We start from the raw sequence: 23,691 nt of genomic DNA, 5'->3' as shown, positions 1-23,691 counted from the left end.
AGAGTAACAGCAGGGTTTGGCCCATTTTCTAGGAAATTACACCATGCCTGCACTCATTGTTATCCAGTTAATTGGTAAATTGAAGCATCTGTCGAGGGGAAAAAAAAATTAAAAAAAGGAAAAAAACCCAAACCCCATGAAAAGCTACAGAGGAGCCTGAAATGGGAGCAGCAAATGCCTGGAGCCCACTGTCCTTCCCCTGGCTTTCAGCTGCCATGCAGGAGGGTTGTACTTGGCACCATTCACAGACTCAGCTGCCCAGTGAGGTCCTGGGTCTGGCCAGGTTCTACAGCCAGGGCCAGGGGTTGGAGTTTGGGTGATATTTGAGGATCTCTGAGCTCTAGAGAAAGGGCTGCAGGACCTTTTTGGGGGCAGAGGCAGCCAAGTCTGCCAGGCTGTCTGCTTGAAGGCAGTCAAAACAGCCTGATCTGTTAAAAAAAAAATTAAAATTAATTATATTTCCAGTGGTTGATTATGTTACACGAGACATTTTCAGAATGTGTGTGTAGGAGGCAGGGGTAGGAAGACAGATTTATTGCTGAGACATTTATTCCAAAAGCAGGAGGCTTGGAAGTGGTTCCAACATGTTGGAAGCACCCAAAAGGAAGAAACCCAAATGGTTGGCACCTTGGCAGTGCCACGGGCAGGGGTGGCCTGGCCTCCCTGCCTGCACCCCAACCCCCTCTTGCCAGCCTTTGGTTAAAAGGACACAGGGAAAGTGATGTCTTTGCAAATGAAAAGTTGATTGAGCTCTGCCTCCAGCGTGGGAGGGATGTGAACATTTCAGCCTCATCTTTCCCTCCTTCCTGTCCTGTATCTGCTGGGCTCACTGGGATCCAAGTGCTCCCACCCTGTGCTCCTCACTGTCCTCCTGAAATGGAGAAAGGAGCAATTGATGGGCATCACGTTTCAAACCTGTCTGTCCTAGAGGAATCATTTTCACATGATAAAAAACTTCATCCTGTGTTATGTGACATGGAGAAAAGCTGATGGATGGACTGGCCTTTGCCTGGAGAAGCCCTGGGGCTCTGCATCCCATCCCCTCCAGGGTCTGGCATTCAGGATGCAGATGCATCCTAAAAGATTAAGTACAGTCCCTGCTCTCCACTGTCACAAGCAGAAGCTCTAGTTTTGAACAGACATTGATCCTTTGGAGACATTCATCTCAATGGGAATTAGAGATGTGAACATCTGGTTCTGAAGTCTTGGCTGAATTAAATCTCTTGAGAGGAAAAGCAAAGAGTACTTGAGCTGATTGTTCAGGCTGACGTTGATCCTTGGTTGCCCTGGGAAGTCTCCTGATGTCTGCCAGCATGGGGCAAAGGCTCCACAGCCACCAGTGCCTGCAGCCAGCCTGCTGCCCACAGGCTGCTGGAGCACTGGGGTTTCAGAATCATAGAATGGTTTGGGTGGGAAGGGACCTTCAAAGCTCATATAGTCCAATGCCCTGCAGGGACAGGGACATCTGCAGCTAGAGCAGGGTGCTCAGAGCCCCGGCCAACCTCACCTGGAATGGCTCCAGGGATGGGGCAGCGACCACCTCTCTGGGCAGCCTGGGCCAGGGGCTCACCACCCTCAGTGTCAAAAATTTCTTCCTTCTCTCTAGTCTAAATCTGCCTCTTTTAATTTAAAACCATCATCCCTTGTCCTGTCACAGCACACCCTGCTGAAAAGTCCCTCCCCAACTTCCCTGTAAGCCCCCTTGAAGTCCTGGAAGGCCACCAGAAGGTCTCCCCAGAGCCTTCTCCTCTCCAGGCTGAACAAGCCCAACTCTCTCAGCCTGGTTTCCCAGCAGAGGGGTTCCACCCTCGCATCTTTGTTGTGATCATTTGTGCTGCTAAAGCTTTTGTGAATCTCTAGAGGGTAAATCCTTCTAAGGTCAACTTCATTCTCATGTACATCCATATTCAGAGGAACAATCAGAACTTTACACAGCTATGGAGTGAGGGACTCTCCTGGCTCCAGGCAATGTGCAAGAGCAAAATGTTCTTCTTGGAATGAAAACATTTTCTTCTTGGAGAGTAGTTTAGACTGGGTTTTGCTTTGCTTTCTCTCCTTTCATATGCAAAGGTATCTGATTTACAGTTGTTTTGGGGCTGTTTTGAAGACACAGAGTTGGGATAACAACAATAAAATATAGGAAGGGACAAGCTGCAGCAGAAATCATTAAGTGGAAAAATGAAAACAAAAGAGGAATAAATAATTATAGGGAAATGTTGTGTCTTAATGATATAACACAGTGCTCTGCAGAGAGACCCAGGCTAGTGTGGGCACCAGCAGTTGTTTAGCTGGGCTGGGTGTAATTTGGGCTGGACTAATGGGCAGAGCTCATTAGGTCGGGCCGGGTGTCCTGCTAACAGGCTCTGCTGTAGCTGTGCCCCGTGTGGTGCTGCAGCACTCAGGCAGGAGATGGCCACAGCTCTCTAATAGTCCTGTCGACTTCAGAGTGATAAGCCATGAGAGTTTCCCCCCACTGGTGTGCAATGCAGCAGTGACCTAAGCTCAACTTCCTCATGGTGCCCAACACCTTTCTGTAGCTGTATGTATATATTATGCAAATGTTGCCTTTAAAGTGACTGATTTCCAGCAGCTCTACCAGTCGTCCTTTTAAACAAGAGGCAAAAATGAAGGTGAAAGCCTCTGTGTGTGGATGGGCAGGAGGGTAAATGTGGATTTTCTGGAGAATAAAAACTGCTGTGTCTCTGGGACCACCATACTGGTTGCACCCATAGTGCTCTAAAGCCCATCTGCTCAGCTCGTGTGTGTATCCTCACCAGGGGTATGTGCTGGGCAAGAGAAAAATGAGAGTCACAGAAATGACTAGAAGGCTGGAGCAGCTCTCACGAAGACAGGCTGGGAGAGTTGGGGCTGTTCAGCCTGGAGATGAGAAGGCTCCAGGGAGACCTTACAACGACCTTCCAGTACCTGAGAGGGGCCTACAAGAAAGCAGGGGAAGGACTGTCCACAAGGGTTTGTAGTGACAGGACGAGGGGTAATGGCTTTAAGCTAGAAAAGGGCAGATTTGGGTTAGACATTAGGCAAAAGTTCTCTAATGTGAAGGTGGTTGATCACTGGAACACGCTGCCCAGAGAGGTGGTGGAGGCTCCATCCCTGGAGACATTCAAGGTCAGGCTTGATGAGGCTCTAAGCAGCCTGACCTAGTTGGAGATGTCCCTGCTTATGGCTGGGGGATTGGACTAGATGACCTTTGGAGGACCCTTCCAACCCACTACATTCTATGATTCTATGACAAATGGGTGTCCAGCACCTGCTGTGCTGCAGAGCTGGCTCATGGCTTAGGTGGGTGACATAGAAGTGAAGACAACAGTGGTGGTGCAAGGGGTCAATCCGTGATATACTGGTGGATCTAAGTGGGGAAACAAGGGCAGTGGCAGCAGAAGGGGAACAGTTTCCTGTACCTGCCCAGTGAAGATTTCTTCCTTAGCTGCTCCCCAAAAAGATACACTCCTGAATGTCTTCTTGGCTATCGCCGTTGACAATCTGGCAAATGCCCAAGAGCTGACCAAGGTAGGTACCAGATTTCTGTGTCTCCAAACTTAGCCCACAGCTGCTGGGTCTGAAGCACATGCTACTGACCCTCCCGGGCACCCTGAGGTTTCCTCTAGAGCCTGTTCCTGCAGTATCTCTGCTTACCAGTCTGTGTTGCAGAAAGGGACCTGGAATTTTATTCTTGTTGAGGTTTGTTTCATTTCAGTTTTGTTTTCAGTGAACTCTTTTGTCTTCTTCAGTTTTATTTCATCACGGAGCAGGCAGAGGTGCAGTTATTTTATCACCAAGGTGCACAGGCACTGGTAACATCTGCTGTTTTCAAGAGCAGAGGTGAAGAAGTGAAAGGATTTGGGCTGACTTGAAGCTTAGAGGTGGGGAAATGCAGGTGGTGTGTTGCTGTTTCTGCTGTCTCACACTGATGTTCCATACCATGCTCAGTTTGGGGAAGAATCAAAGAATTCACCTCCTCCAATCAGCTCCCTGGAAAGCAACTTGCAGAGAGTATTGTGAAGAGGTTATCATCTTCCTGCCCCTCACCAGGGGCAAGAGAAAGCTGAGGCACCAGCCCAGGCACAGGCAGCAAGCCAGGTCCTGGCAAGAGATGGAAATGACACCGATGGACCTTTACTGTATGCACAGATTTATACTGGAGCATCCCCTACAGAGCCAATCTCACAGCCTCACAAGTGCTGCAGTCTGTATTTTCACTATTACCTACTTTTGATTTCTTATTGTAACATCCTCAGTTGTATTTCTGAGGTGGCACCAGATTTTGCTTGCATGTTTCTGGCTGGTTCTCACCGAGTGGGTGCAGACCTGCACATCCCCATTGCTGTGCTGCTGCCATAGCCACAAGTCACAGCTGGTGGCAAGAGAAGCCCCGTATCCACCTCAGCAGTTGTGTTCCTCAGGCTTTAGCTTACCTCCTCCTTGTTGGGTAAGGGGTGGGCAGGGATGTTTTCTCTTTCTGGAGTGCAGTAGTTTGTGGCTATATGACGCACAACTCTGCAGTTTGGGGACATGGAGATTTCTAGGAGTCTCCTGCCCCACTCCAGCTGCTGAAGGCCAAGGCAGCCAACTGGTCCCAGTCAAAATCCACATCTCTGTGCAGCTGAGCTTGTCTTTACCAGCTCTCCTTTTATGCTGTGGAGCTGTGTGACTGGCTTCAGCTTCTAGCTTTGACTGGAACCTTCTTTTCTAGCAGTTAACACCCAGTACAAAGTGGCTGGTGGCTCTTAAGTGTGTAATAAATGTTCCCATGTCTTTGAGACCATGTTCTGCATCCCTGCTCTCTTATAATACAGCTCAGGACTGTTTGGTTGTTTTGTTTCTTTTTTTTCTGGGAAGTTTTTCCCTTATAGCAGCTCAGCTCTTTCTGTTCTTCCTAAAGGCCACAGAAATCTCCAGCCAAGAGGCACCATCCTCCCAGCATGTTCAGGATATTTAGGAGCATCCCTTGCATGTGCTAAGAGAGAGGATCAGGCCAGCACAATTCCTGGATAATGAATCTCATTTCTTTTGTAATCCTTCTAGTACTTTTCTTGTGAATGTTTCTGTAGTTGACAAGGGACAGTTAGAAACCAGACTTTGCTGATGTTTGTAAAGTATAACTGAACATTGATGGATTCAGCAGCATTGCCAAATCATAAAGTTTCTTGAGAAACTCTTTTTTGCTTTAATTTATTCACGCCCCCAGATCACTAAGGCTTTCAAAAGAAAAAGACAAAAGTAATTTAATTATATAGCATACCTGGAGAATAAGAGATTTACTGCTAAGTAAATATGATCTTGCAAAACCAAAAATGGCCTGGAGATACAATGAAGTTACTCAGGAGTCAGTTGATCTCAGGAGACTTCCTTGACATTTATGCTGTAAAGCTAATGGAGCTCGGTGCTGAATATAATGTGGGAAAACCAGCAGCAGCTTGGAACTGTCTCTTTTGGAAAGAGAAATCTTCCCAGGAAACCTCCAGGACTGAGACATCATAACCAGCGTTTCCACTCCTGGATGTTAATTGGGATTTATTTTATTATGGCATTTGAACGTTTCTTGCAGCCTTAGCTGGGCCTTGTGACCTCTGACAGAAGTGATCAGAGTTGTAACTATATTTAACTTGAGCCTGATCATCTGATGTCACATCCTGTTACAAAATCAGCAGTGCTTTGGAATGACTCATTTTGGGGTTAAAAAAAACCCAACACACCACCTCCTTTGCTTTGGGTATATAAAGAATATGTTCTCCAGCCTCTGCCTCTCTCTCCCCTGGTCTCTCCCCTCATTTTCCTGTGCTGGCTTTGCCTTACCACTGGCTTAAACTCTGCCAGCTTAAGTTCTAGTGATTTCTCAGAACTGTCCTGAATCTCTTCTGGTTGCCTACCTTCTATTTTTTTTCCATATATTGGCAGGATTTCTTTCTTTTCACTTCGTCAGAGCAGAAACTCAAGTTATCCCCAAGATTCATTTTCAAAATCTTCTCTCTGCTGACCATCCCACAGCATCTCTGGTGACACACAGCAGTTTGTTCTTCATCCTTGTTGAAGTGACCCTTAATTTTCCTAAGCATCCTAAAACACAAAGTGTGTTCTCTGCTCCCAGAGCACTGCCAGCAACCCCTGAGAAAGCAGTATAAAATCAGGCCATGAGGGATAGGAGAGTTACGTGAATTTTACACAAAAATATATTAAAAAAATTGAGAAATCACCAGAAATAATGGATTAAATGAGCAGCAAAACCAAGGATCTAACAGCCACGAAGATGCCTCCTCCTCCTTCCCAATGGAGAGGGCTTTGATTGTGTGAACTTCATGAAGAGCTCTCAGTATTAACTATGCCCATCATGATGGGTAGCACCAAAGATGGGTTTTGCCATGTGATAAACCATGAAGTCATCTTCAGTGAAGATGAAAAGCTCTAGAAAACAGAAAGGAAACATAAAAGAGAGATGTCCTTACAAGCATGGCTGTTATATGTACTTGCCCCTATATAACAATGGGACAGTCTGGATGGATGGATGGATGGATGGATGGATGGATGTTGCCATCACAGCTCAGAGCTGGCTTCAGCCATGCACTGTCACACTCCTCTGTGTGCTTCAAGCAGAACAAGATGAGCCTGTGCCCCAGTGAGACCTGGTAACATAAGTATCAGGCAAAAAAAATGCTTCAAGCAGAACAAGATGAGCCTGGGCCCCAGTGAGACCTGGTAGCATAAGTATCAGGCAAAAAAAATAATTAATTTTTGTAGTGATCTTCAATCTCTGGGTGGAAAGGAGCTGCAGAAAGATTATTGAGCAGTCATCTGCTAAAGAGTGTGCTTGTTCTGAGGTAGGGATGGCTGCTGCATTTATACTGATAAGGGACATTTTCTGCTGTTACTTTGGGAGATCAAATCCAGCAGAAATACTGATGCACCAGGGAGAATGTGGTTGAAGCTGCAAATTTTAAAAAGACAAGAACAACTGCACCTGGTGCTTTGGGTACACAGAAAAATCAGGAGTCTTTCAACGTGTGTGATTTTAACACTGTTAGAGAACCCTCAAGAGAAGAAGCAGCTTGAAGGTACCTGTGGAATGAAAGGAAATCCTTAAAAGCCTTTTTATTTGGGGGCCTTATTTTGCCAAAGATTCATGTTCTACAGATACCCTTGATTTACAGCAAGCCTCAAACCATTGATAAATTCACTGGAAGTTGGCAGTTGAGGCATATTGTTTCAGCAGGGCTTTTTTTCATGGCCTTTCTCAGGTTCTTCATTCACTACAGTAAGAATTTACCTGAAGATTTGCTACTATTTGGAAAGGGGAAAAAAATACTTGAGACTTAATTTGTAGCAAGTTTTTATTGACTAATTTTCTGTCATTTCTTTTTCCTTCTAAAGGAGAAAAGGAAAACAGTTTCAAAATGAGTTCAGTTTAAGCATACAACACCAAAGCCAGAGCAAGGACCTGTTTAAGCATATGGTATTCAGGATGGACAAGTCTACATGACCTGCTATTTCAAGCTAGATGTTTTACTGTCTGCTCTCATTATTTTAAGCATAACTATTTCCTTGTGTTACCTTTGTAGAGCAGAGGTAGAGCCATGGCATTTCATAAAGTTTGACAGAAGAGCCTGTGACTTGTGATCATTCCCTGGATATGTGTGGTGCTGACACTGTTGTCATGGGGCTGTGTTTATCTTGCCATGATTTTGCTGTCTAAATTGCCTGGCTGGAAAGTTCAAAGGAATTTTGACCTAGATGACCCAGACTGTTTCTTTGCCTTTTGCCCTCATCTTGTTGGTTAAGATGCTGTAGTCTGAATTTGAGCAGTGTTTCTCTTGTCATTACACCAGATAGGAGGAAATAAATCAGTTACACTCTGCAGGAACCTGCAATGCCAACAGGGGTTAAAAATCTACATGATCTGGGAGTACACAAAAAGCATCAACATAACCATCTTTCCAATCTGTACTTGAGTCTACAATGTGCTGATCTGGCTCCTCCTTTCTGTATTTGCCTGGTATGTCCACAGTGATTCAACTGAAATCAGTGGAAATATCTGGGCTAAAATTGGTGTGAGCAGGACCAGTCAAATCCAATGTTGTTTATCGGACTTACTGTTTCAGCAAAAAGTCACGTTGGCAAGAAGTCATGGAGGGTTTAGGAGTTTGTCTCAGATATTTCAGTAGGATGTAGGCTCCTTTAGAGTGTTTTTGTGCATGCAGGTCTGAGATAAACAGGGCTCACTTCACCCCAGATATGTCCCACTTGTGGTCAGGTCTCTCCCTGCCTTGCCAGAGTCTCCTACTCAAATGTGAAGTGATAAGAGGAGTCCCAAGACAGGCAAGAAAGCTTTGTGAAGGAGATGTAACCTTGGTAAAAATGCACATCTCAAACCGGGCTCACTTCACCCCAGATATGTCCCAATTGTGGTCAGGTCTCTCCCTGCCTTGCCAGAGTCTCCTACTCAAATGTGAAGTGATAAGAGGAGTCCCAAGACAGGCAAGAAAGCTTTGTGAAGGAAACCTTGGTAAAAATGCATGTCTCAAACCTTCCTTTTCCCATCTTGACCAGCTGTTGTTGGCACCAAGGCCCTACCCAGGGGTCCTTGTAAGAAGCTGTGAAATCCTGCCCTCACAGCAGGGCAGTGACAGTCCAGTGGGACCCAGGGAGCTCTGGCTGTTCTCATGACGTGATGCATGCTCTGATTTCTCTTGATTTTCTACACCAGGACGAGGAGGAGATGGAGGAAGCCACCAATCAAAAGCTCGCCCTGCAAAAGGCCAAGGAGGTGGCAGAAGTCAGCCCCATGTCTGCAGCAAACATTTCCATAGCAGCGTAAGCATTATCTTCCCTTCTGGGAGCTTCCCTGTTTGCTTTCTGCTTTCCAATGTCTTTATCTGTCTGTTCAAGTGGAGCATCCCATAGTACTCTGTGAGCCCTTTTCTGCCATCTCTGTTACTGACAGGGCTCTAGGTTGTCTGAACACTTCAGTTGCTGGTCATTTAACCATGAATTTAATTATTTCTTTTTGTTGGTTTTGTTTGTTTGTTGGTAATACCTCATCTTTAGCCTTGCTATAGAGAACTGCTTTTTTTAGAAGGCTTTTTTTTTTAAGCTGTCCTAGGATAGATTTCACCAGGTGAAGTGTTAACATTTCCCTTTGGATTTTTAATTATGAGAGTATGTGCATATATTGTATTAATTATCTTTAGTCATCTCTGCTTTGAGAACTTAAGTCTAAAGGCATCCTCCTAAATACCAGACTGAAAAATATGCTTGAATGCTCTTTCTTTGCTGTTTGAAAAATAAATATCATCATGGATGTGAACAGTCACTGGTTTGTAGCTAGAAATATTAATTTACATTTTCAGATGTAGGCTTTTCTGCATGGCTGTGGACGTATGCACAAAACGTTGCCTTGGAGCCCATCTTTTCCTATACACTGCTCTAAACTGAAGGGAAAAAATGATCTGTAGGTGGAAATACTTGTCCAGATGTTGCTGAGGTCACCTCAGAGTTCAGCCTGCACGGGATTATGAGCCTGTGTTTGAAGCGTGCCTGCCCTGCATGGCTTTATTGAAAAGTATGTTCTTCTTAATGTCTTCTGGAATTCTAGCATCAGGACTACCAGCATCAAAAAAAATTTGGTTGTGCATTTTACTGAGAGCTGCTGATGTTTTCCAGACCCCTTTTGCAGGGGAGGCTTTCAAAGGCTGGAGAGGCTCGAGCATAGAAGAAAAAAAACCCTGTTCAACTTTAATGCAAAGTATTTAATGCAGCAGGATCCCTGTTTGTTCTTTCAGTTTGCTCCTTCTCTTGAAGCTCTTCTCACTGGGGGTTTAATCCACTTCATCAAAGACAATAGGCCAAATGGAGCCAGTTCATTATATGTGTAGGAAAAGAATATTATTAATTTGACTGGTTTATTCTTACCATTTTGTTTTGCTGTTGCTGCTTTAATCAGCTCCTATTTATACTGTCTCTGTTTCTTGGTTTTAAATATAATCCTTTTCTTACAATGATTTCCTGTCCAGTCTTGAAAAGCAGTCAAATGAGGATACTTGCTCTTTGATGGATTTCCTGACACTATTATTTTAAAAAGCAAGATAATGATGCTTATTTTCTTCTTTTTTTTTAATCAATATGATTTTCCACCAGGCTTTCACCTGGTTTTCAGTATCACAGGGCCAGTTTTGTGACCACAATTGGAAGTGAGCACAAAATGTCAATAGGTTGATGACTGAATGGAAGATGACACGGAGGAGAAGGCAAGGGAGATGTTAGGTCTTCTGTGAGGCAGAAATAAGTGTGTGGATGGATTGCTGGCTCATGATCTGAAAGATATTTAATGAACACATGCCAGAGCAATTCATTTAATACACAGATACATGCACAGCCAACTCCAAAGGGAGCTGCTGCAGCTTCCAGCTTTGCGGCACCTCTCCCATAGACATCTCCAGTAGCGCTGAGGACAGGCACCCAAGGCTGACAGCCAGATGTCTCCTGTTCCTTCATTTCTTATGCTCTGGAGCTACACGGTGGTCCTGAAGATGGAGCATATGCTGTGTTGATGGCAAGACTTGTCAGATCAAGCCTCTGATGTGATCCAAAGCTGGACATGCCCAGCACTTTGTCATTCTTGCTGTTCTTGGAAACAGAGGTTTTGGTGTATGGAAATATCACCACAAAAAGCAGACACCTGGAGAGCTTGGATACCCCTACAGGAGTGGTGAGCAGGGGCTGGGAAAAACTGGGACTGAGATACCCAAGGCCTGCTGCAAAGATCAGTCTACCCTGTGTCAGTTTATGTTCTAATTTTCTCCAAAGAAATAAGTTTTTTTTTAGTTTCATAGTTTGATTTTACTTTCATAATGTATGAAAATGAATTCCTCCAACCACAGGCATCCATGGGATGGATCAATATTCTGAAATCATCAATGTTTTCCTCTACTTGCATGAATCAAACCAGGTCTCTCAGGTGTTAGCAGAGGGCACCATGACTTGCAGCTCCCCAGTCACGATGCTTGTGTTCCCGGCGTGCTTGTCCACCTCCCACAGAGGTGACAAAGCCATCCTGGGGATGACTCTGGTGAAAAGTCCTGTCTGTTGTTCTGCTGTTTCACCAGCAAAGTGCTGTGCTTGCTGTTTTGTTCCTTTCCCTTGTCAGTCCTACATCAAGGACTGAGTGTGTATCATCCCCTCAGCCTCCTTCCAGGCCATTCCATACTCTAGTGCTCTATCTGCTCCTCCACCTCTGGCATCTTTCCTGGGCAAGACTTGCACTCACCGTTGGTATGTTCCTGTCCCTGCAGTTCATCTGCACTGGTCCTTCTGCTCTCCTCTGCCATCCAAGGCTCTCTTCACAACTGAGCTCCAGGAAATGTTGAATTTCTTATATCAGTTGCAAAATGGCATCTCCTAGGCAGAAGAAATGGGCTGCTTCTTTAACGTGTCAGCCTGCTTGGAGAGCCCAAAGAGTCCTTCACATTTATACATGCAAGAGGCTGCTGCATGAGCCACTAAATCTCTTGTGGTTGATAGATGGTGAAGCACTATGGTGTCATGGGGATCTATTATAATGATATACCTGTTATTACAGTGGGGTTGAGATATCATCTGTCTTGCATCTGCCTCAGAGTGTTTTACTACAACGTTCTACCTACGTTTGGTTTGTAGCTCCTACTTCATCCATCTCCAATCTGCTGTTTCACCAGCAAAATGCTGTGCTTGCTGTTTTGTTCCTTTCCCTTGTCAGTCCTACATCAAGGACTGAGTGTGTATCAACCCCTCAGCCTCCTTCCAGGCCATTCCATACTCTAGTGCTCTATCTGCTCCTCCACCTCTGGCATCTTTCCTGGGCAAGACTTGTACTCACCATTGGTACACTCCTGTCCCTGCAGTTCATCTGCACTGGTCCTTCTGCTCTCCTCTGCCATCCAAGGCTCTCTTCACAACTGAGCTCCAGGAAATGTTGAATTTCTTATATCAGTTGCAAAATGGCATCTCCTAGGCAGAAGAAACGGGCAGTCAGCCTGCTTGGAGAGCCCAAAAAGTCCTTCACATTTACACATGCAAGCTGAGCTCCAGGAAATGTTGAATTTCTTATATCAGTTGCAAAATGGCATCTCCTAGGCAGAAGAAATGGGCTGCTTCTTTAACGTGTCAGCCTGCTTGGAGAGCCCAAAGAGTCCTTCACATTTATACATGCAAGAGGCTGCTGCATGAGCCACTAAATCTCTTGTGGTTGATAGATGGTGAAGCACTTTGGTGTCATGGGGATCTGTTATAATGATATACCTGTTATTACAGTGGGGTTGAGATATCATCTGTCTTGCATCTGCCTCAGAGTGTTTTACTACAACGTTCTACCTACGTTTGGTTTGTAGCTCCTACTTCATCCATCTCCAAGGATTCCTACAGTTTGGCTTCTGCTCCACCAAAAGGGGCTTCACATGAACAGATCTGCCTGACTGCAGTTTGTTTTTTCACCTGGTGAACTCTATCCCAAATGGGCCTTTTTTGGTTTGTGGTTTTCCAGGATTAGCAGCTAGGATGGTACCTTGGTTTTGTCATTGTTGCAATATTTAGTTTAAAAGAGAATATCTATTTAACATGTTACTGTGTTTTAATTTGAGCCCATTGTTTGTTTCTTATTTTTTGTGATTTTTTTTGTTTGTTTTCTGTTTAGCATTTTCCTTGCTTTGTTGTTTCTGGAGGTGAGTTTCTGGGTTCTGAGCATTGTGTTTAAGACCCTCTGTTACATACAACATCTAAACCACTCAGCCTCTTGAACCAAGAGACTGTACAGACCGAAGGGTCTTTAGAACAAACCATTGGTGCAGCTTCCTTGGTGGCCAGAATGGAGGAGTGGGGAGAAGGGACAATTCCACAGACAGTGGATGTGCAAATCACTCTGTCATGCCACTAAAGAGGTGCCAGAGGATGGAAGAGTTGTCAGGCTCCTTTTCTGGGGTCACACGAAGACCCCAGTGCAAACAGGGTTTGATTTTATGTAATTGCCTAACCTGAAACCTTAAACTGCCCACATTTGGGTTTCTCCTCTGCCCTCTCTATTCCAGCCAGAGATGCACCAATGGTCCGTACAAAAGGGGCTGTGATAGGCACACCCAGCCCAGCGTGGGCCAGCAGACCAGCCAGAGAGGGCACCAGCTGTGGCTCACCTGGCACCCAGACCCCATGTATTTTCCAGTGGCCTCTCTTCACCTTTTCTTGGGAAAAGTCTTAAAAATAACACTTACAACCATGAACAAATGCTAGATTAGTAGGAACCAGCTTAGGTAGCTGTGCTGAAGCCATGCTGAGTGGAATTTGTTGCATTTTAATGCTTATGGGGTTTTTCATTCCATGGTGATAAGTTACAGTTGTAGCCAGACCCAAGGAAATTATTTAAGCATAAGTATAAGGTGTGAGTTCTGGATGGGAGAACTTCTCAGATGCAGTGGATGAAACGTGGCTGACAGGAGCAGACCTGAACACAGTCTATAGAACTGCTCACTATCACTTTTTGAAGGTGCACGTGCTTCCCAGGACAACCTTCCCACCTCGAAAGACCTCTTCCTCTCTCCAGGCTCTGACTGGTTTCTGCTGGACCCTCACATGGTTGTTCAAAGCAGCTGATGTTTTACTTGCATGCTCTCAGGTGGATCCTGCCTGTGAACGTGAGCAAGCTGACTCCTCGTTAGAAAAGTGCCATGGGCAAATACAGGTGGCACATCATTTCACAGTGACTTCTCAGAGTCGTCCCTTTTGTACAGCCCTGGGGATTAAGTGGGGGTAGATGCTCTGTTTCTTCAGGACATTTTCCATCTCAGAGGTTTTGAATTTTCCTTTTGTCTTGGGACTCCTGTGGTCTGTTTCTAGATCCCTCTTGGGCTCTCAGTACCCAATAGGACCCAGCAAGAAGTGTGCTTGAACACCCTGCCCATAGAACATCCTGTGTGGGGTGATGTGCAGACTAGAAGAGGTGTTCTTCTCTTGCTGGCTTGTCATTTCTTCCCTTTCCTTTTTCCCCTGAAACGTGTGGATGTGTGAGGTACTGTGATTCCTCCCCTTAGCTTATCTTTTGCCCTTGCTGTTGGTGTAACAGTGACTCAGCTCCACCAAAGACCTTCTCTTGTACTCTGTCCCTCATGGATGGTAAGTAGCATCGAGCAAAGCTCAAGTACTTCTGTCATTTTGATTTGGGAAAGGAAGCTGTCTTGCTTCATGGCTTTACACCCTGCAGTTCCAGCACAAATTTAGTCAAATTTATGGTTTCAAAGAACTAGACTCCAGCACTGGGAGCTGAAGAGCAAACCTGGAGTGCTGCAGGACTTGCATAACATTGGCTGGCCAGGTTACAAGGATACTTGGCAGGATCAGAGCGTGGTCTCCACCCTGCACTGCACCAAACGAGGCAGAGATGAACGCAAAGGTTCCTTCAAGCCTCCCGCTGAGGGATGTTGAGATCTGCTTTCTGCAATGAAAGGCAAAATTTCCACAGGTATTGCACAACGTTGGTGCTGACTTTCAGGTACTTGAGGGCAGCCCAGTACATTCTCCTCCATTGCAAGTTTTCCACCTGTTTTGCCCAAGAAATTTCCTAGCTATTCTTGAGGCATTTATGCACTTGAGGGCTTGTTCTCTGCAGGTTTTAGCTGACATCCTGGGTCTTCAGCATCCAGCCAAAGAGTACAGGGGTCCCCAGCTCGAGCAACATGGAAACAGTCATTTTCTTGGGAATTAAGCAGAGCATGGCCACCCCACTTTGACTCCTGCTCCTGTTTCACTTGGCCCAGTACAGATGAAGAAATAATGAAGTTTAGGTGAAGTACTTTGACTGTTCCATAGATCATTTGCCTCAAAAAAAACTTTTATGATGCCTTTCATAATTACTCTTATATTCATTCCAGGTTTCATGGCCTATGGATTGTTGTCTTGTATACTTTACTTGGGCCAACATATGTGTGCAGGATAATCCATTAATTTTAAGTAAATGTATATTTTAAACTCCATATTTATGATATCCAAACAACGTTAGATTTTAACTGGACCCTCTGGTTTGCTAGTGTTTATTATGAACAGATTAAAACTATTATGGAAGCAGGAGAAAAAAAGGTTCCAATTGAAAAGGAAATTCAGGAGGCAAAGGAATTTTACTTTCAGTCCTGGGGGAGGGTTCTTTGGATGATGTAGAGTTATAAAAATTATTGTTTGTAACTACGAAAAAAATTAGCACCTCAAGCCAAGATCTATCAAGATACTTAGAGTCCTGTTGTTCTGTAGCTACCCTGCCAAAGGGAGAATAAACTCTTTTTTCCTGTGTAATTCAGCAATTTCCGTGTTTAGAACCCCCCCACATGATGGTGTTTATACAAACACTGCATGGAGGAGAATCTACGAAACGACTTGTGAACTGAAACGAGCTCCTTCCAATAACATGTCATGCCCTGCCTAAGCTGCAGCAGGCCCATGGTTTTAGACACTGTGAGCTGCATTAGGACAGTCTGGGCTCGGGCACCTCACCGTGCCTGTCAGAGGAGAGAGGTAGGTGCCTCTGAAGAGCAGATCCGAGGCAGGGACCCAGGAGATGCAGCCTGACACCAGCTGCTGGGGCTCAGGTGGCTTTTGGTTCTCTGGATGTGGCCCAGGTCTGTCCTCCAGCCCATGCTCTTCTCCATGCTGAGGCCTCTTCCTCGTGTCCCAGGGCCAGAGAGGGAATTAGCATCCTGTTCCTGCTTAGAAATACAGCTTTGCAGCACAGCTGTATAAGCAGTCACCACCTGCTTCCACACAGACCTCTACCCTGGGGTCCTAGAGATGACTTCTGCGGAGGACTTCCCTCGTGTGAGTATAGCATACAGAGGTGTCAAGTCCCAACATCATCCTGTGGCTTTTGGTTCACCTTTTAATTTTTTTTCCCTTTTGGTTCCATTTTTGATTCTTTGGTTGTTTCCCTCTTAACTAGAAGGTGACGTGTCTGTGCCTTCCACACTTTCTGAAGCTTGCCTGGTCTCCTACCAAGATGCACGCTGCAGTCTGCATTCAATAGGACACAGCCTGTATGAGTCTCCGCCCGATGTCTTTTATGGTTTCTCTTCTCTCCTTTTTAATTTTTTTTCCCTTTTCTTTTCTCACTTTTTGTTTTCTTTGTTTGTTTTGTTTTTGCATGTGCAGTTTTGTAAAGCAAACTCGAGGTACTGTATCTCGCAGCTCGTCAGTCTCCAGCGTAAATTCACCGTGAGTTGCTCTCTGTTACAATATTCAGTAAATGGATTTATGACATATGTCTCTATATTTATAAACGTCCCTCTTTCCCCTGCTCCCGATGCCTTCGCTCCCCCTTTGTTGTTTTTTTTTTTTCCCCAAAAATCATTCCCATCATTGTGGAAAGCCTCCAGACCAGTGTACGGTGGAAGGACTGGGAGGTGTGCGACATCGCCATATAGTGCTTGTGATTTGATCGTGAGCAACTCTGTAGTGTTTTGTACATTGACTGTGATTTCCAACCCCCTTCATTTTTTCTCCCATCCCCTTAATTATTTTCCTTTGTTCCTTCCTTAACTCTTTTTCCTCTTCTCCTGTCTGCCCTCGTTTGATCGTTCCTCTTGTTCTCACTTGTGTTTTCGTTCTCTGCGTTTATTGTGTGCTGGGCTGATGGCTTTGATGTTCCACCAGTGTTTGCACTTAAGGTTCAATAGGAGAACGAGGGCCCACCACGGGTGTGCTCTTTAAATGAAAGCTGGAGGAGGACTTTAAAAGAAACTTCTGAAAATGGGGCTCAGGTGAGACCAAAATTGGAAAATTACATAAACATCCTTGGGAAACATCTTCACGAGAGCACTGGCTATGCCTGTGCCCTCTAACCTGCTCGAGCTGGAGCTTATAGCTACAGCTATTGTGAAAATGAGGCACTCAGCAAGCTCCTATGTACCCGTGATTGAGCGAACACGGTGGTAGACCTTCCATTCACTCCATGCTCTTCCTAACCAACAAACCTTGCTGGCTTTGCTGTGGTCACGGGTGTGCTTTGACACCGATGCAGGTTTGTAGAAAATACCATTGCTCCCTGCTAAAACAGTGACACTTGTCATCAGCTTCTCATCCACCCATCTTAGTGTCTTTGCTTTGGATTACACTTTTACCGTTTGACGTTCTCTTTCTTCTTTAATGCTTTTGGAGAGACAAGTAAGTGCAGTTCAAACGCTCTTGGGTTTGTCCTTACGTGCACCAGAGCAGGTACCAAAGACGTGGTGAAGCAAAGGTTTTCCATGAACTTCTGGTCATCTTCTTTCCTGGGTGTTTCTGGGGTCCTTGTCCACTGGTGGATCTTAGACATGTTTGTATTAAAAACACGTTGATAGGATTTGTGAGTTTAGCTTCTGTGACCAAGACTGAATATTTGTGACTCCATAAGTAGGCGTGGAATGTCTGTGCTAAGGTTTGAGATCTCACAGGGTTGGAAGAGTGAAAATTAGAGGAATAAACTAGAGCAGGGCAGCTTTGGGCTCATATCTTCCAATGCATTTCCTGGCTGCTGGGAGCCTTGACATGCAGAAAGGTGCAGAGAGAGGACTGCTGCCCTTTGGGTCTCTCTCACCTTGCCTTTACCCTTGGCAGGATGGAGAGGATGATGAAAGGTGGTGATGAAGGCGAGGTGCTGGCCAGCTGCCTTCTCCTCAATACTTGAATTCACCCCAGTAGAAGTTGCACCAGTCTGGTCTGAGGCAATATTTGCACTATCAGGAATAAACCTTTGAAAGAGTGAAGAATTTAGGTCCTTTTTCAGAGCTGCCTTTTAAAAGGATGAAATCAAACTTCAGGTACTGAGGTCCCCTTGGAAAGAGGATTTGCCCACATCCGGAGGCGTTTGCCTATTGCTAACTCCCCACCAGCAATAGAGACAGTATAATAGAGGCTTCTTTTGCTGATATGAGTCACATCTGTTCTCTGAACAGAACCAATTTTTACTGCAAAAAGCTCTAACTGAGGATTCTCATCCTTTTTAACATTTCTATGCACCGTCTGGGCAGGAATTTGTAATTTCTTATGCAAACCAGGGCTGGTTTTGATGGGTGAGCTGAGTGTGCATTTTCTTCTCTGTGGGTATCTAAGGAGCATTTCCCCAGTAAAACCTCTTGTTTTGGCTAAATAAATGACTGTGCCCCATAAAAGTGCACAATGTATGAGTAGCAGCCACCACAGAGCATCAGGAGAGCTCACCTGAAGTGTAAAAGAATCTGAAGGTCTTATTTACTCAATAAAAATGTCAGGGCTAGAAACGTGGGGTTTATTTTAAATTAAAATAGGTAAACTGGAACAGCTCCTCTTAGGGCCATGCAGGTGCTGTGGCCTCCCATTCCCTGGGTGAAGGTACTGGTGTAGGTTCAGGATGTTTTTATATCACTCTGTTTGTACCCACTGAGTGCTACCGCTGTAATTATATTGAATAGGTAAGTGGTCTAATTTTTGTGCACAGATGAAAGTTGAACAGTAATCTACTGATCAAAAAGAGCCTTGAAAAGGTATGAAAAAGAAAATTCCCTTTTCATTTCTCTCCCTTAGGTTGCTCAAGTAGCATAAAATACTGTGTGCCTTTAATATCAATAAGAACCAAGGTCTGCCAAACCATGGTCATCTGTTCTGAAAGAACAAAACTTACTCAAAAATCTTTTGAGAGACAGAGGGTTGGGATTTTGCCATGTTCTTTCTTTGTTTTGTAAAAAAATCTGAATTGGTAAGAAACTGAAGACAAAATACAGGAGCTAGTGCCTTAAAAATAATAAAAATAAATCAAGGTGAGTCATTTTTCTTGTGTTAATCCCTGCCTCTCATGCTATAACAAATTTATGACACAAGCTACGCAAGCAGCAAAAAATACATTTTTCATTCACTGAGGAGAGGTAATTACAGAGAGAGATGCTCTGTTTCTTTGAGTAGATCAGCATTTATCTAAAACACATACTGCAATCGGCAACTCATTTATATGTACATAGGCAATGACACACAGCTAAGTGAATAATTATGTTGTATTTTTCCAATATTATGTATTTAAGAGTTACAGGAGGTTGAATTTTCGTGTGAATCCTTGGATGGCAGTGGCTGATGAAATCCAAAACGATGCATTTAGTACTTTGAGGTTTTCTTTGTATTGCTGTTGTTTATGGTTTATTCCTAATAGGATCCAGAGGTGTCAGTCATTGCTGAGACATGAAAAATGACATTTTTTTAAGGCATTTTCTAGAATGGTAAAGCTAAAGCTGGTGTTTCCCAAGCTGGGGAAGTGCTGAACACCTGCACCTGTCACAGATTTTCTTTTCTGTCTAGATCAAAACTTGTTTTTCTTTGAGCAGCTCTTTTTTTCCCTGTCCCAACCATCACAGCACGTCTCTGCTGCATCCACCCAGCTGCAGACGAGCTGATAGCACACAGAGGGAAATGAAAAAGCTTAAATATCTTCTACCAGGATTAATTTGTCATTTGCCATCCAAGAACCCAAATTGTTCTTGATCTCTATCACTGGCTTTTGTATATTCACTGTCTGGGCCATCTGCTTTATTTCCACCCTGGTGGTGCAGAACAGGGGGCTGTGACTTCATCCCCTCATGTGCTTTGTCTTGGTGTTTGTCAAGAGCCTGGAGCTTGTGGTGGGACTTTGGCCGTGACAGAGTCTGGTCTGGGCCATCTCAGTCTATTTGCCAGCATGTCTTCTGGAGAGTGTGGCTTGAATATTTCAGAAGAAAAAGTAATTTAGAGTAAATGTAATTTCACTGGGTTTTAGGAGAACTTAATGATTCTAGATATTTAACCTTCCTGTGGCTTTTTTTTTGTTAAATCAGAGCATAGATTTTAACTTTCTTTTTTTTGTGTTACTTTTTAACTCTCTCACCTGGTTATTAATTACTGAAGATGCAATTATTTGATCACAATTCATAATTAGAATACGAGGCAACTCTTGAGATCTGAAAAGGGATCTTGTGACTAATGATAACCATGTAACTTGAGGCAGAATAAATGTTTTCTGACGTTCAGAATGTCCATAAAGCTAAACTTTATATTTCTGGGATTAGTATGTGATGTACTTTTACTGCAAACAATTAGAAAATTCTCCTTATTAGACTAATAGGGAGCAGGCTGATGAGTTATGGTTGAGCAAAATCATCCTGTTACAAAAAAAATCTCAAGCTGAAAGCAAGAAAACTTTTGCTCCATTAACACCAGGAGGCTTTAGCTTGGATGAACTTTGCATTACTTCAGAGCTGCACGAAACCAAGTGGTGCAGCTGCCTTCAGACTCTAAGCAGCAGCACAGAAGGATTTCTGCTGCTCTTAGGAAATCATGGCCACGGACACCTGATGGGAGTGGCAGCAAAGGGCTGGATGTTCCTTGAATTTTGTTTTGATACATGCCTTGGAATCTTTCTGGCTCTACGTTGGCCCAAGGCACCAGCTGCAGTTCTTGCAGCTGCCAAGCTGTGTGTGCCTGTGAGCTCAGTGACTGACTCCCAAAAGACCTGCAGTGGGGCTCAGCTCTGTCCCTTCTGGCATCTCAGCTTCTTCCTCCTGCTGAGACCAATTATCCCTGGTCAGCACGTCCTGTGTCTGCAGGACTCCAAATAGTCTAAAAGAGCAGGTAACGGGAGTGGAAATTCAATCTGAGGATGATAATAGTGAAAAAAAAAATAAAACCATTGCATTTAGTGAACTTTCTTGGTCTAAGAAGTTGACACCTATGACACTTTTGAAAGGCCTTTCAAATACCAGTAGCAAGTTTCTGAATGTAAGGGTGTGATATGCAGCCAGTGTTAGATTAGACTTAGACCATGTTCAAAATTTAGAGGTTTTACCTAAGAGACATGAGGAGGAATATGAAAGAAAATGTTTCCTTTCTCAGAAACTGCAATATCCAAAATTAAATTTTAAAAAATACCCCAAAACAAGTTCAAGAATAATATTGGAGGAGCCCAGGGAGTGTTTCCTGCAGCAGCCCTTGGTAGCTCTGATGCACCCCATTGCAGCAGCTTGGTAGGAGAGCACAAAACATCTCCCTGGAGAGTTCCAGCTCATAAAGAAGAAAAGATGCTAAAGCAACCAGCCAGCAACTCCTGGGGTCACTGGCAAAGCAAATTTAAACACTAGTGGTGAGTTCATCTGAAAGAAAATCAGTTTATCAAGACAAACAGAGATAAAACATTCTGCTTTGTGCATGCCTACCCCAAACTAAAACACTTCATTGCATTTTCCAAGTGGAAAATTGAGACGTGGAGAGAGCATCGCCAAGTTTATGAACAGAAAATGTGATTTTAGAGGAAAGGTTTTTTGCGTGGCATTTTTTTGTTGAAACTGTATTTTAACAAGAACTTCCCTTTCTTCTATAATCTGAACTTATCCTTTCATACCCACCATCTAATGTGTAGGTATTTTTAACATAAAAATTATTATGTTCGTAGTCAGCTTTCATTCATTATTTACTACAGCAAAATTTTGAGGAGTACTGGGGAGCAAAGTGCCATTAACCCGAGCAGCCTTTTAAAAGGTTATTAAAACAAACCCTTTAATCATTGAGGAAAACTCTAAGATTAGAGTATGACTAAAAATATGCTTTCTTTTCTTGAATAAGCTACACAGTGACTAGCTGCATTTTTTATTTATATCAATGTTAGTCACTGATTCATTAATATGAATTTTATTTGATTCTACATGAATTGTATGGTTTTCTTTCTAGCCATAGGCAAGAAGTTGTTTGTTGGCTTCTTAATCTAGGCAAGAGCAGTGGAGCTGCTCAGAGAAGTGCATTAGCAGTAATATCTACCACATTTCAAGCCTAGAAGACCTGAAAACTGAGGTTATTACCAGTACCCTTCAAAGAGTTTGAAATCTCCTGTAGACAGAAAATAGGGATGGGGAGGTATTTGTAAAGAAAGTAAATGCACATTAATCTTTGTACTGTGTCTGCAAATCCAAAGTGATTATTGCAATATCCTTAGTGGATTCAAAAGGATTTTAAGAAGCAAACAGTGAACAGCATTTCAGATAAGGAGCTGGCTTCAAACTTTTCTCTTGTGGAAAAAAATACTTGTTATCACACAGGCTCATTTCTGATCAGTCTGGACAAGTGATGCCATGCTTATCATACTGTAGATGGTTTGTGTCTGCTCCCATTCACCAAGTCCCCAGTAATTAACTGTCCCGAATGCTGGAGGAATAAGAGGAAATGATTTTGCCCTGTTTGTGTTTTCCCACCTCCTCAGTGGTGAGACTGGGGCTTGTCTGAAGGCGACGTTCCTGTTGTGCCATAAACAAGTTCAAAAGCTCTGCTCTGTGAGGAAGTGCAGCAGAGCAATGGGAGAGGAGAAACTGTCACATATGTCCACGCTCAGCTGCTGTAGGATGTCGGGGAAAGCAAGAGTCTGATTAATTTAATTGGACAGGCAGACGACACATTCCCTCCAGTTGCTGCCACTTTGGCTCTGAAAACTCTCAACACTGTCCCCAGAGGGTCCGACCTGCTCGCTCGCTTTACTTCCATCTCCTGCAGCAGACTTTATGTGCTGTGTCACTTGCTTTGGATATTCTTGACTGGTTTGAAGATGATAATGACCTTGCAGGCAGGCTTCACGTTTTCCTGGTTTTACTGTGATTCATATATTTTCTGTTTTTATTTTTAATTTTTTTTTTTTGGTGTGTCTTTTCCTGTAGAAAGAAGGAAGGATGCAGTCTTTAATTCTGAACCTCCTGCTCTTTGTCTTGGTAGTAGCCACAGCCAGTGGGTGGCTGTGAGCTGTAGTCTTTAGGCAATCACCTCTGCCCCTTGTGTCAAAGTTAAGGATGCTTCTCGTTTCTAGATGCTGAGAAATTCAAGACTGTACTATGAGTGTCTGTTACAAGGAAGGGATTTTAGCAGAAAAGGGCTTAGTTAATATGTGCATTACTTGGTTTCCCCAGATTCTCAGTGCTGTATGTACCTGGAAGAACCTTTCAGTTAGCCATGAGTGAAGTACAGAGAGAGCTTTAGCACCTCAGAGATAATTTAAAGGTTATGTTCTTGTTCTGAAACACAACCAAAAAAAAACCCCTCCTGAAGGGGGTATGCCTTGTGTCAGAACTAGCAGTTCTGAGTGTCTCCTCTGCAGGGCTAGTACTCAACACACAGTGCATCCTCAACCCTCCCTTTCACCACATCCTGCTTGATTTAGGGAGATTTTCATTATATCATGGCTTTGATGGGCTCAGGGCAGGCATCCTGAAGGGGGTATGCCTTGTGTCAGAGCTAGCAGTTCTGAGTGTGTCCTCTGCAGGGCTAGTACTCATTACACAGTGCATCCTCAACCCACCCTTTCACCACATCCTGCCTGATTTAGGAGATTTTCTTTATATCGTGGCTTTGATGGGCTCAGGGCAGGCCCTGGTGGGGAGGAGACTGTGTCCATGAAAGATCTCTGATGGTTGATTGTGTGTTTTACTTTGGAGACTCTCTGCAGGGGGGTTGGGGCTTTGCATCCCACCCCTGCGTGGTGCCAGGCCTATGGAAATGGAGCCCAGGATGGTGCACAGGGAGCAGGTGGTTGTGCCCTTCTCTCTGCTCTTGGTTTGTAGATCAGTTGAAGGTTTCAGTCAGTGTAAGGGCAGTTTCCCAACTCTAACTCATTATTGCTGGTTATCACGTCAGTGTTGACAGCTCACTCTGGCTGTTCAAAGCACAAAA

At 44.1% G+C, this 23,691-nt stretch overlaps 1 protein-coding gene across 1 annotated transcript in view; it reads left to right on the top strand.

Moving 5' to 3' along the window:
- LOC103769277 (voltage-dependent N-type calcium channel subunit alpha-1B-like) overlaps nt 1-23,691 on the top strand; it is a gene marked incomplete at both ends in the record, with an annotated part of 90,129 nt that overhangs the window by 52,697 nt on the left and 13,741 nt on the right. Inside the window, 2 exons of the mRNA XM_008936459.1 lie at nt 3,461-3,528; nt 8,717-8,823. Coding sequence (XP_008934707.1) covers nt 3,461-3,528; nt 8,717-8,823 — 175 coding nt within the window. The remainder of the gene's footprint in view (nt 1-3,460; nt 3,529-8,716; nt 8,824-23,691) is intronic.

Source organism: Merops nubicus, unplaced genomic scaffold (genome assembly GCF_000691845.1).
Source record: "Merops nubicus isolate BGI_N331 unplaced genomic scaffold, ASM69184v1 scaffold3593, whole genome shotgun sequence".
Classification (NCBI taxonomy): Eukaryota; Metazoa; Chordata; class Aves; order Coraciiformes; family Meropidae; genus Merops; species Merops nubicus.
This window is presented reverse-complemented; position numbering and strand designations above follow the sequence as displayed.